This window comes from Rhineura floridana, chromosome 3, assembly GCF_030035675.1.
Source record: "Rhineura floridana isolate rRhiFlo1 chromosome 3, rRhiFlo1.hap2, whole genome shotgun sequence".
NCBI classification, from domain to species: domain Eukaryota; kingdom Metazoa; phylum Chordata; class Lepidosauria; order Squamata; family Rhineuridae; genus Rhineura; species Rhineura floridana.
The window spans coordinates 38,841,685-38,854,747 of record NC_084482.1 but is presented as its reverse complement, the minus strand read 5'-3'; the positions used below and the strand labels follow the sequence as shown (position 1 = coordinate 38,854,747).

The 13,063-nt window shown below is 44.6% G+C and overlaps 1 protein-coding gene across 6 annotated transcripts in view; it reads right to left on the bottom strand.

Annotated features, from left to right (window-relative positions):
* The window catches only part of RHBDL3 (rhomboid like 3), a 196,510-nt gene that overhangs the window by 72,343 nt on the left and 111,104 nt on the right, over positions 1 to 13,063 (bottom strand). For 3 of the 6 annotated variants that reach the window (XM_061615375.1, XM_061615377.1, XM_061615379.1), the window contains one exon: positions 12,781 to 12,939. The exons of the other annotated variants lie outside the window; for them this stretch is intronic. In XM_061615375.1, the coding sequence (XP_061471359.1) occupies positions 12,781 to 12,939 (159 nt within the window). The remainder of the gene's footprint in view (positions 1 to 12,780; positions 12,940 to 13,063) is intronic. 6 annotated transcript variants of the gene reach the window in all.

The following is a 13,063-nucleotide window of genomic DNA, read 5'->3' as shown; positions in this document are numbered from 1 at the left end:
GGAGACAAATCACATTCATAAGCAGAAAGATCTCTTTGGGGGGGAAATTTGGCCGCCAGTTCTTACAATTTAGATCCAAGAATATTAGCAGATGCTGCATGCCCCATTTCACTAAGAGGAGATGGATAGCCTAGCAAGCTGAGAGCCTAATAAGCCATGATCAGGGACTCCCCCAGTGCCCGTTTCAGTGTAGCATTCTTTCCTCCAAGGAGTTCAACCCACAAAGAAATGCATATGCAGAACTTTTCACTGGGACGCAATTGCCACATGAGGCCAGCAGGCAAGGTGTACAAGGCAAGTTTCCTAGACTATGCCGGAATTGCTCTCTATTGAGATGCGTATCAAAGTCGCGTAGCGCTGCGGAATGGAGAGTATTGAACGAGCTTAGTGTGTGTGTTTGAATCTTCGCTAAGATTCTACCTTCCCTGCAAATTAGTCAGACAGAGACTTTAAGCTTTAAAATAAGAAACAACTACTTTATACTGAAAGTACATGCTTGATAGGAAACAGTTCTATAACTAGCTAACTAGTCTATGCTGGAGCAGCGAACACTGGTCCCAGTACTCGCCCTCATCCTGGTTGAGAGGAGAGACAAAGAGAAGATGTCTGCTCCCCTCTCGAGAGAAAGAGAACACTGAGAAAGGCGGGAAGGAACTGAGATCAACATTCCTTTGCTTATCAGCCTAGCAGGAAGGGAAGAGACGGCAGGACCAAAGGGATAGGTATAGCCTCAACCAGCAAGAGGTCTAGCTCTCTCTAGCTACCCTTATTAACCCCATGCAGCCTCAACCCACCAAGTTGGAGTTGAACCTCATACATTCCAACAGACTATGCCTGCAAGGGGTTCTATAACAGCAACTATGATTGTGCTGATCTCTTTTTGATAAACACAGCAAACCTGATGAACCATAGGGGTATCACAGGTGGCACAGTCAAACAAGGGAAGTATTGTACAAAATCCCACAAGGTATGGTGCCACCTTTCTTTTCAGTCACTACTTACTATCCCTCTGATTTAGATCCACAGAGTCAAGCTGGGAGCCTGCAAGACAGATATGGTCCTGATACATGACAGGTCCTGTGCATGGATAATTTCTCCCCACCCCCAGCTCTTTGCTTTCTCCTCAAAGCGTCAAAACAGTTGCTTGTCTCCATTCACAACAGAAACCAGCAGCAAGGAAGACTCCAGACCAGTGGTCCCCAAACGTTTTTTCCCCATGAACCACTTGAAAACGATTGAGGGTCTTGGTAGAGCACTTAATGATTTTCTGTCTGTTGTAGCTATTGTAACGTGCTGTGCTAGATGCTGTATGATATTCAATTGTGTTTGTATTGCTTCTCTTATTTCTTAAATATTGCATTTTATTGTATTACAGCATCAAATTCAGATTGTAATACAAAAAATACAAGATAAGAAACAAAAGCAGCAATAAAAATACAATTAAAATCTATACAAATATTTAATGCAATTGATAAGTTGTCTTCCATCGACCACCTGAACAAAACTCATGAACCACAGTTTGGGAACCCCTCTTCTAGATAAAAAACCTCCTGATAGTGCAGAATCATCCTAACACAGAAAACTGAGCAATCACTGTGTGATCTATTCCATATCTTTTATTATACAAGTATCATTTTATATATTGTACAGCAAAATAAGAGATAGGATCTATGAAAGACAATGCTGTTTCACCATGGTTGTAGCACATGAAAAAATTATAAAAGTTCATGCTGTGCACAATATCCAAGCCCCTTTCCCTTTCAGCTTCTTCCCACTAAATGGATGATGGGCAGTGGGGAGGTGTCACAAAGGTCTGGAGGAGACTGAGGGCTGGATGAAATTTGACTGTGCAATATGTCCTAATATTGAAACCTATCAAACAGAAATAAACTCCTCAGAAAACTGTTCAACAAGTAGCTTGTTTGATAGCCCATTTTGGTGTTTGCTTTAGTTATGTGTGCTCCATTGTAAATATGGACAAATGCGGACATTGTAAATATGTACAACAGTCACAAGTCCATCTATTATTACATAGGGGTGGTACTTTTCACAGGACTCCTGAAAACTGCAGAATGGAGGACTCTGGTTCAATTTCAAAGAGACCTTCAAAGAGACTTAAAAACATAAGAGCCCTGCTGCATCAGACCAAAGGCCTATCTAGTCCAGCATTTTATTCGCACAGAGGCCAACCTTAACCCAATGGGAAGCCCATAAGCAAGACATGACTGAAATAGCAGTAGACGCATAGAGATCTGTTTCTTGTGGTTAGTTGGTAATACATTTTCCTGCAAGGTACTCAGTAGCAATGGCTTTATCTTTTTGAAAATGTCTTACAAGATGTGTTATGTGTTTTGAGCTATTAATCAGTTCCAACCAATTTGCCAGTTTTTGTAAAAGGAGAGAAAAGGCCCACCAGTCACTTCTGGATAACATACTGATTCTATTTTAATGTATAGCTTTGGCTGAACCCAAAGGCTTGGAACAAACAACAACAGATCACAAAAGAAATTTTATTATTAATAGCTCAAAACATAGCATATTAACAGGAGTGGGGAACCTTTGGTCCTCCAGATGTTGCCAAACTACAGCGCATATAACACTCCTAACTCTTTTAGGGTCCCAAAAACCAGCCCAACTGGGGCAACATTTTTTTAAAAAAAGTTTTGACAAGATTCCAGCTTGAAGGTAGCCACTAAAACCCCCTGAATAAATGACCCTAGCTGCTCTGATGTGGCATATGTATCTTCAAAGGGAACCCTTCAGCTGATCTTAGAGAGATAGTATGCCTCTGGATACCAGTTGCTGGGAACTGCAAGTAGGGAGAGCACGCTTCCCCTCACGTTTTGTTGCAGGCTTTCGGGATATGCAAGCAGAGAGACCACTCTTTCCCTCAAGTTTTGCTTGCAGGCTTTCTATAGGCACCTGGATGGCCACTGTGTGAACAGAACTATGGACTAGATGGGGTTTTGGCCTGATCCAGCAGGGCTCTTTTCATGTTCAAAAAAGACTGGAATGGGAAACAGTGGATTGACCTCAGATATATGGAGTCCCAAGCTCTTTATACAAAAAACCCAAAACACACACACACTGATATGGTTGTAAGACAAAAGGAAGTGGGAGTAGATGCTGGAATGCTGGCACTCATATGCTTCTGACAACCACATTCCCTTCCCCTGCTGAAAGGTTCTGGAACGCAGAAGACAATTTGGGTCTATATCACAGCTGCTTGGCAAGGACACCAAGGGCAATATTCAGCTAAATAACTGCACAAGTGGAACAACTTCTGCTTGTGCAACGGGACTTCACCCCCCTCCTCCCACTGCACACATCCCGCACCCTGCTCAAATTTGCTCCGGAGGGTTGGGGCAACTCCTAAAACAGAGAGGTTTCATGGAGGAAGGAGAGGGGAAGAATGGTCCATTGCACAAGAAGAAAGTGTTATGTCGACTACAACCCCAAATGCCATTTCCTTCACTTTCCATTAAGTGAGTGTACAAGGGCAATATAGTAGGGCCCCACTCATACGGCAGGTTAGGTTCAGACCCCCGCCGAAAACCAAAAAGTGCCGAAAAGCAGATCAGCTGTAGCGCGGGGGTCTGGAACCTAATCCACTGATCTCGCTGGAGGAGGAGATCAACTGTAGATCTTCCCCTCCTCCAGTGTGATCAGCTCCAGCGGGGGAGTCTGATAGCACCAGAAGATGAGATCAGCTGTAGTGCGCTACAGCTGATCTTCCCCTCCTCTGGCGAGATCAGCTGGAGCGTGGGGAGCTCCAGCCCCCCTCCAGCTGATCACCCCACTGGTGCCATATTAGCAGAACGCCAAAAAGCGGAGCGCTGAGAAGCGGGGCCCTACTGTAGTGTACTTGAAGGGACCTGATTGTAACTGTGCCCCATCCATCTAACAGTGGCTTAGCCCTGCATATACAACATCCCCGTATCTGCACCCTCTTTATACACTGAGGCTGTGGACTACTCATCTCCAGGTGCCACACAAAAAGAACCAAGTCTAGCCCTTGTTAAGCCAAACTAGTTGAGTGCAACAGCTCATGGCTCTGGATGGGGATATGAATTCCAACCTGCATCAAAAGATAAATGCAGCCACCCTGAGCTATTTCCAAATTAAAACAAAACAAAATAAAACAAATGTCAGTGGAGACCAAATAATCATCATGATGCAGAGACTAGCATGCATCAGCCACACATGTGGCACTCAATGCCTGTTTCTGCCCACAAAGCGTCACTCAGTTCAATGAATTTGCAGCTCACAGTCTTGCTTTCATTTTGACCTTTATATTTATGGTGCAAATGATTCTATCAACCAGCCAGACTTCCATTTGAACAGGGATCCAATTCTGCAATCCACAACGACCTTTAAAAATTGCACTCGTGCGTGCACACACACAGTATTTATAAACAACCATCCAACATATGTACACAGCCTGGTGATATTAAAAGAAATTTATACCAAAAACCCAACTGAAATAATATTTACAATTTTAAAACAAATACGACTAATGCAAAAACAACAATAAAACTATTTCAGTATATTTCCAAATACATGGCAGAATGAGAAGCTACAAAAAGCCCTGCAGGATCGGACCAAAGGCCCATCTAATCCAATATTCTGTTTCAGAGTGGCCAGCCAGATGCCTATGGGAGGCTCCCAAGCATGTCTTAACCCAGCGGTTCCCAAATGTTTTCCCCTACAGACCACTTGAAAGTTGATGAGGGTCTTGCTGGACCACTCTGTATTACAATTTGCATTGCAGAGAATTCAAACTGTAATACAGTAAAATACAATATAAGAAACCATAGAATCATAGAACAGTAGAGTTGGAAGGGGCCTATAAGGCCATTGAGTCCAACCCCCTGGAGTTAGAAAACAGAATAAAAGAAGCAATAAATCAATATGAATATTTAATGCAGTCATGGACCACCTGAGTAAAGCTCATGGATCACTGGTGGTCTACAGACCACAGTTTGGGAACCCCTGTCTTAACCCATTTCCTAAGAGAGGCCAGAAAAGAAGTTCAATTAGCTTCTCAAAGGACTGCATTCCTTAGCTCAGGGCCACAACAGAAGGAGCCCTGCTCCTGGTAGATTGCCATCTTGTCTCACAAGAGGATGCAACCTGGACCAGGGCCCTGAAGGGATCACATGGGGGAAGGTGTCCCTTGAGATCTTTGGGGGTCTATAGGGCAAAACAGAATCCTGAATAGAGCTGACAGGCAGCATTCTGTACCAATCCAGGTTTTCAAACTACACTTGATGGCAGCCCCACAATAGTTTAATCTAGAAGTCACTAGGGTTGACGTGACAGTGGCTACATCCCTATATTCCAGTAGTGGGTATAACTGTCAAACTAACCAAAGTTGGCAAAAGGAATTTTAGAATGAGAATCCAGGAGCAGTGTCAACCACCTCCAACAGCTGGGAACTATTTCTTTGGTCCCATCAAAAATAGGCATTGGCCCAACTAACCAGTATCTGCCTAACCAAACGCCAAGGCTCATTGTCTCCACCATGAGTTTCAGCCCATCAATCAAATTTCTTGCAATGCTCCTCCAGCTGCGCAACAAGCCAATGATAAAGTGATGGTGCTGTGAGCTTGCTTTGAGATGCTGTGAACAACTCCAATCAATAATGTTTTAACAATTCACAGCTGGTTCTTGTTTTTCTTTCATGAATATTGATAAGAACATACAGAGTTACACTCATACACCACCCACATAAGACGGTTTCAATGAATGATGTATTTTGTATCACCCTCCATTTCATCACCACAATCATTTGGGGGGGGGGCAAAGCTGGGCGAGCGGGGGGGGCAAGACATCAATCATGCTAAGTAAGCCAAATGAAATTATACTATGAATGTGTAGTTGTGGGGAAGCAAACTGTGAATCATAAGTATAAATATTCTTATTAACAGGACTGGGTGCTTACCAGTTATCAGATATCACAAGAGGTTACAGATCTTGCTGCCATCTGGATGCATGTCTATGCAGTAGCTTCCCTTGCTCAGCTCTCTTAATGCAGAACATGAAGTGTGGTGGTTTTATGCACTGGCATCACTTTCTGTCTCCCACTACCATGTAGGCATGCAGGCAGGTGATCTGCACAGACTGTATACGAGTACCACATGGGCATACTCTGGGACTACTATAGCAGGGACTGCAGAAGACACACTTTGCCTACGTAAGGATTTCCATTCAATACCCACTGTGTTTAACTACTAAAGGTCAAAGGTAAAAAAAAACCGTCAAGAGACTGGCTGTGCTCACGTGGCAGTTCAAAGTGGATTTGATACATCCCATGTTTCCCGTGTCATCCATGTAACGTTGTCCTCATTGAAGGGGCAACCCGCACTTTCTCAAATTTAATTCACATTTTCCTGATCTGTGGATAATGTGTTAAGGGGATGGGGGGAACTGACATAACATTTCATGTTACCCGACGGGGGGGTACTGAAGGACATTGTGTGGGTGTTTTTTTAAGTGTGTGTGGTGGCATTTTGATGGGTGCCATCTATCACCACACACCCTACTTCCGTTGACAAAGTGCTCCCCAGTGAGCTGTAGGTGGGGTTGGTCAGGACACACATATATATTATTTTTATTCCTAAACTCACTGTTTTGTGCAAGTCTGGTGTATCTTAAAAATAATCCAACAATGGACCTCAGGTTTCCGGAACTCAAGGACAATGGGCTGCTGGTGTGAGGCCAGGCAGATGCATACACACACACACACGTTTCTTTAAAAAACCCACTGTTTTGTGCAAGTCTGGTATATTGGAAAATGTGTATCTCAAAAACAATTTTAAAAAAATGGCGACACACACAAGTAAACAAATACAAGCACACATGCCCACAATGGACTTCAGGTTTCTGAAACTCAGGGAGAACGTGAGAGTACTAATTGAGGGGAGGGAACAACATCACACAGTGTGAACACATCCCATCAATGAGTGTGGATGGGAAACACACAGAAAGAGTTCAACCGAAAGTACTGATGTGTGGACGAAGGTGCACAAAAGCACACACAGAAAAAATGGATCTGCGCAACCCACTGTCCTGACTATCCCCGTCAGAATCAGACTCAAGATCACTAATGTGTTTTTTCCCCATTACTTTTAATATGAAGCTTAATACACGAGTGGTACAGACATCAGACTACAGGTCACATAGGTCCCTGGACCTCTACAAGGCATCACTAGGCATGGCTACTTAATCAAAGATGTTATCGCAACAATTTGACATACCCCCAAAGGGCCCCTTAAAGAGGATCAGGGCGGCACGCTTCTTGCGTGCCAGGATGGGGCAAGCAACTGGGCACTCCTATGAATAGGCTGGAGAGTGGACTTCGTCTGTTTGCAACTGCTCAGGCAACAGTGCATCCTTGGCAATGGAGGTGGAGATACCACAGCCAGTTCAGCCCTGGGCTCTGCCTCCAAGCACTCGCGCCTCTTCACAGACACATCTATGACAGGGAGCGGGACAGGAGGCAGTTCAGGAGACAACAAATGCTCTGAAGTCAGGGCAGGCGGGGTTTGCCTGGTAACTCCACCTCATAGGCAGCAGCACACACTTATTATTTATTTATTTATTTATTACATTTATATCCGGGGTGGGGCTGTTGCTTGGCAGACCACAGAGATCTTCCCTGGCATTGTCCACACACACACACTGCAGACCAGTGGGTTCCTTCCCCTGGGTCCCAGCCCTCCTCCTCTTCAGAGCCCCTCTGTCAAGAGCTCTCCACAGGAGTCATGACATCCAAATGCACGTTAACACTCTGGTGTGTACACAGCCACTACTGCTGAGTTTTAAGCCCCAACTGGAAGTCTCTGTTAGAGGAGTACTGGACTGCTAGTCAGAAATAGGACTTGCACACACAATCAGGATTCAGAGAATGTCGCTATAGTTTACAACCAAGGCCGGCAATCTGAAACAATTAAGATGGTAATGTGTATTACTTCGTTTACTTCAAGCTGCAGTTATATCAGAACTGCTGTTTGGGGACTCCTCCTGGTCATTCTGTTTAGTGGGGCCCTAACCTCTGCCTGCCCTAAAGTCCTGCCCTGATGGCACCACTAGTAGGCAGTGGGCAGCCAGGTCAGGCAAAGACCCGAAGGCCTGCAGCTCAGAAGGGCCCCTCCTAAATCTATAGGCTGGGAGGGTGAGTCTCTGCAATCTGCACCAGAATCATGTCAAGGAGCATGATCTGCGGCCTGACACCCCCACCACCATCTTGAGTGATGGCAGGTATGTGCATGCAGACCACTAGGGCTCTGATGTGGCACCTTGGGAGGAGGGGCAGGCAGGCCTATTTAAGCCCATGCTTGCTGCATTGGGGGTGTTGTATGGGAGGAAGAAGCTGCTGCTCTGTGATGTGCTACCATCAGGGCATGATCTGTGGCCTGGTGTAAGAGGTTGGCACGCCCACTGCCATCGTGGATGATGGGGTGTGTACTCACACAGTGCACTAGCATACTGACATGGTGATGTGGGAGGTGGGGTGGCTGGGCCTCTTTAAGCCTGCACTGGCTGTAAGGGGGGTACTGGGACACATCACGACCCTGTCCCAAGGACCCCCTGAAGTCTGGTGCCCAAGGGCTCACTCATGCCTGGTGCTGGCCCTGACCACTAGAACAACATGGTTGTCTTGTTTGTTTGCCTTAACGGCAGTTCTGTATGTTCCTTTAGAGGCCACTCCCAAGGGCCCAGGTTCTTGGAGTGATCACCAGGTGGTGGGGGAGTTGCTTCAGGAAGGCAAAGGACCTCAGAAGACTGGCTGCTTGTGCACGGTATTCCACACAGCCCAATAGACTCTGACCCCTTTCTACAAAAAGAAGAAATTCCTAGATCTTTCAGTCGCATAGCCTTGTTTTGTGTACTTTAGAGGTCATCCACAGGGCAATCTTTTTCTCTTTCTCTAGAGAACTGTGAGCTCTGTAAGCATTAATGACGCTCCTCTTGTTTCAATGGAATGCTTTTCTTCTAAGGCCTGGTTGACACATGCACAATCATTTGATTTCTCGTTACTTGATGGCTCACAACCAAATGTGTGAAATGACTCCTCCGAATTGTGTGTCTGAAGCGACATGAACCTATAAAGAGCCCTGCTGTATCTGGTTGTATCTGGCCAAAGGCCCTTCTAGTCCAACAACCTGCACTCATAGTGACTAATCAGATGCTGTTGGGAAATCTGCAAGCAGGAAATGAGCTCATTGACACTCTTCCCACTTGTTATTTCCAGCAACTGGCATTCAGAGGCACACTGCCCCTGACAGTGGAGGTAAAACATAGCCATCGTGGCTAGTAGCCATTCTGGTTTTTTTATTAATTATTTTTTTTCTATATACTGAGCATACATAAGACATAATAAAAAAGAACAAAGTTAACAACAATCCAAAATATGCAAAATGTACATAAAATGAGGACTAGAGGGGTACATTAGCCATAGATAGACTTGCAGCATGTCCACATTTAAAGCACATCCAACACACATTTAAAACACATGACTTCTTCCAAAGAATCACGGGAACTGTAGTTTGTTAAGGGTGCTGGGAATTTGTAGCTCTGTGAGTATCCTGGCTCCTGACCAGAGAAGCAGACTCAGGACTTGAAGACTGGGCTTGGCAGGAACGCAGCCTCAAAACATATGAGGCATATCAGGATACAGTACAGATGCAAAGTAGGCATGGAAGCAGCAATGGAGAGTTGTCACATTGACCTTATCACGCCTAGACACCCTAAATAAAAGAGAGGTGAGTGGGAACTTTACTTGCCCGAGCTAAATCTAGCACTTTCTAGCCTTTGCAGCAAGGCGAGAGCTCCTTCTAGAAAAAGATGTTGATTCCTTTAGCTGAAGCCTCCTTTTCTCCAGTCTGCATGACCTTGAAGAAATGGTTATCTCCGGCTCTGACAAACTACTCTCATTCTTATCTCTCTGGAAGAGTCCAGTCAGTTCATTAGTCTATCTGTTCAATGGCTAAGCCTGGGCTGGATGCCAGGACTGCTTGAAGAACAGCACTGCCCCATGTGGTAGTCTGTCAGAATCATACATATGTTCTGAGCATACTCAGAGCTGTTTCCTTGAAGGCCAGATCTCCTCATAGCTTTTAGCATGTTCTGGTAACCACAGAAATGGAAATGGACTGCCTTCAAGTCGATCCCAACTTATGGCTACCCTATGAATAGGGTTTTCATGGTAAGCGGTATTCAGACGGGGTTTACCATTGCCTCCCTCTGAGGCTAGTCCTCCCCAGCTGGCTAGGGCCTGCTCAAGCCAGCCCCTTCCTTGTCCACAACTGCCAGCCGGGGGGCAACTGGGCTCCTTGAGACTATGCAACTTGCACACGGCTGCACAGGTGGCAGGGCACGTAACCCCTGAGCCACTCACTGTGGGGGGGGATCTTTAGCCAGCCCTTTACACCCAGGAGACACGAGCAGGGATTTGAACTCACAGACTCTGAACTCACAGACTCTGGACTCCCAGCCAGGCTCTCCTCCCCACTGTGCTATACCAGCTGTCGTCTGGTAACCACAGAAGCAGCAGGGAAAGTTTTCACTTCAAGGGGCTTTGTTGTTGTTTAGCATTTGTTTTGTGACCTTGTGAGAGAGACAGAAATAGGGAGAGAGCAAGTGCAAAGAAACAACAGTGGACATAATGTGAACCTCTTTCTATAATAAATACGTATTTTTACTTTATCATTTTGCATTTTTTTGTGTGAATTCAACTGGGAGGAGAAATGATGTGTGGCTTGTGTATGTGCTGCAATAAATTCTGTATTAACCATTTCCCTACATTCACTCATTAAAAGTTGCAGCAGCAGCTAGGTGGAACAGGGCAGGTTAATCTGAGCCATGCACAATGCCAGATTATTTTCCGGAGTATTTCCAGAAAGACCGTGTGGATCTGCTTCCAACAAGCCCCTGCCCTAGCTTGAATTCAGAATGTCTTGAATGCTAATTCTGTTGCCATTACTATTTCTTGCTTGCTTTTTTGTGAGTTTGTCAGTGAATTTCTAAAATGAAAAGTTTAGGCTCTATGCCTGTCTGCATCTCACACCATTATAGAAAAAGGACAGATGTTTTTGGGGATGTTGTGACTTGCTTGAATGTTAGAAGGGTTTGGGAGTGATGGGAACCATACTGTTGAAACAGCAGTTCTTTACCGTTCCAGCAGCAGAGCATACAACTATTTATAGCACTCCAAGTGTGATCTTGTTTGCAAGCACATCAAACCCAGTAAATGAGACAGAAATTCAAATGAAATACCACTAGCCTCTGCAACAGGAATTCAGCCCTATCAAACTGGGCTTTAGTCACTGAAAATTGTAAAAGCACATCATAAGAGGTTTGAAAATTAAAGCAACAATTGTTTGTGCAAGTCATAAATGGCCATTACCAAAAGATTTACTCTGGGAATTAGGCAGATTCCCAAGTCAAACTGAATATATGGTTTTGCAACTGACCTACAGGCATGCACTGCAGATTAATTTGCAGGTTAGTCTGTTTGGCCTCTCAGCAAAGATTTATAAGGGCTTTTGACTCATCTGCTTTTTCCATTGCCCCTCTATTAAAAGCACATCTTGTAGATTATTCTGAAGCAACTGGGCCACTTTAAGTTTATAAGTCTTCAACTTTTTCACACCCAGAGCTCCACTTTCATTTCAGTCTACAACATGGGACCTATACCTATTTTTCTTTACCACATATGTCCATCTTTCTCCTCTCTCTCCCTCTAAAACTAGGTTCAAAAGCAACCACAAAAAGAAGCTGGTAGTTTTGGGATCCCCTGACCTTAAGTGGGTCATAATTCAGGTTTTGAGGCATGGATCTAGGCCTGAAGACATGCATGTTTAAAAGGATACACTTTTGGAAATGACTGGGAGTTCCATATAAGGTGCTCTGAGTTTTCTAAAAGAAGATTGAGATCTAAACATAATTACTAAGTAACTAGAAGATAACATGAGAATGGGTTTGCAAATATATATGCTCAGAAATTCATCTCTATCAACTAGGCACACCAGCACGCCTCAGCATGCAGAAGAAAATAATGTGAGAATCATCCTTGGTTCTCTCGAGTTTTTGTTTTTTGCTTTAGTAAGTCTCCTTTGAAATCAGAAGACAGACTTTAACTGTTATCTCCAGCAAGAAGTGACTTGCAAAGAGCCCAAAAACTTTGTAAAAAAAAAAAAAACCACCTGAACCTTGTGGGAATGACATTGACTCTAAAATCACAAAACATCTTGACAGGACATTTTGTACCCGAAGCGATCAGTTCAAATGACTATCCAGAAGAATCTGCATATTCCCCAATCAACTTGACTGGCAGAAAAAGGGTACACTTATGCAAGCCCAGTTCTTAACGCCATTTGACGTGAGGGGGAGAAAAGTGTTTAAGAACATGAGAAGAGCCCTACTGGACCAGACCAAAGTCACAGCTAGTCTAGCATCCTCTTCCCCACAGTGACCAATCAAATAGCTATGAGAAGCCCACAAGCAGGATATCAGCACAACAGCCCACTGTTGTTTCCACAGTGACTGGTATTCAGATGCATGTTCCTTCTGATTCTGGAGGTAGTATAAAGCTGTCATGACTAGATTTACTTTGGAGATAGAAAGCTTTTCAGGTCAAACACCCCTCCCCACTCCTTGACATGTGCCTTCCAGGTGAGAGATGCCCAATGCAAAGGTAAGCAGAGAGCAGAAAATTAGAATGGCAGAGTTGGGGGCTGGAGAAACCAGACCTGCAATCCGAACAGAATCGCTTACCAAGTTGACGAAATCTTGGTAGCAGATTTTCCCATCAGAATTGTTGTCTGCCAAGGCCAAAAGCACTTCCAGTTTATGTGGATCTAGCTCAGAGCCATGTCTTTGAAGGAGGTTTCGAAATTTCTCAGTGCTTATGTAGCCGGTGCTTTCAGGGTCAAACTGAAACAGAGAAGGAACCAAAGAGAATGAGTGCATCAGTGTTTCCATCAATGTTTGCAGACCCACCATGATCCACCAACCCCATCCAACCCTTCCATCTCCACAGGCACCCTTGCATTTGCAT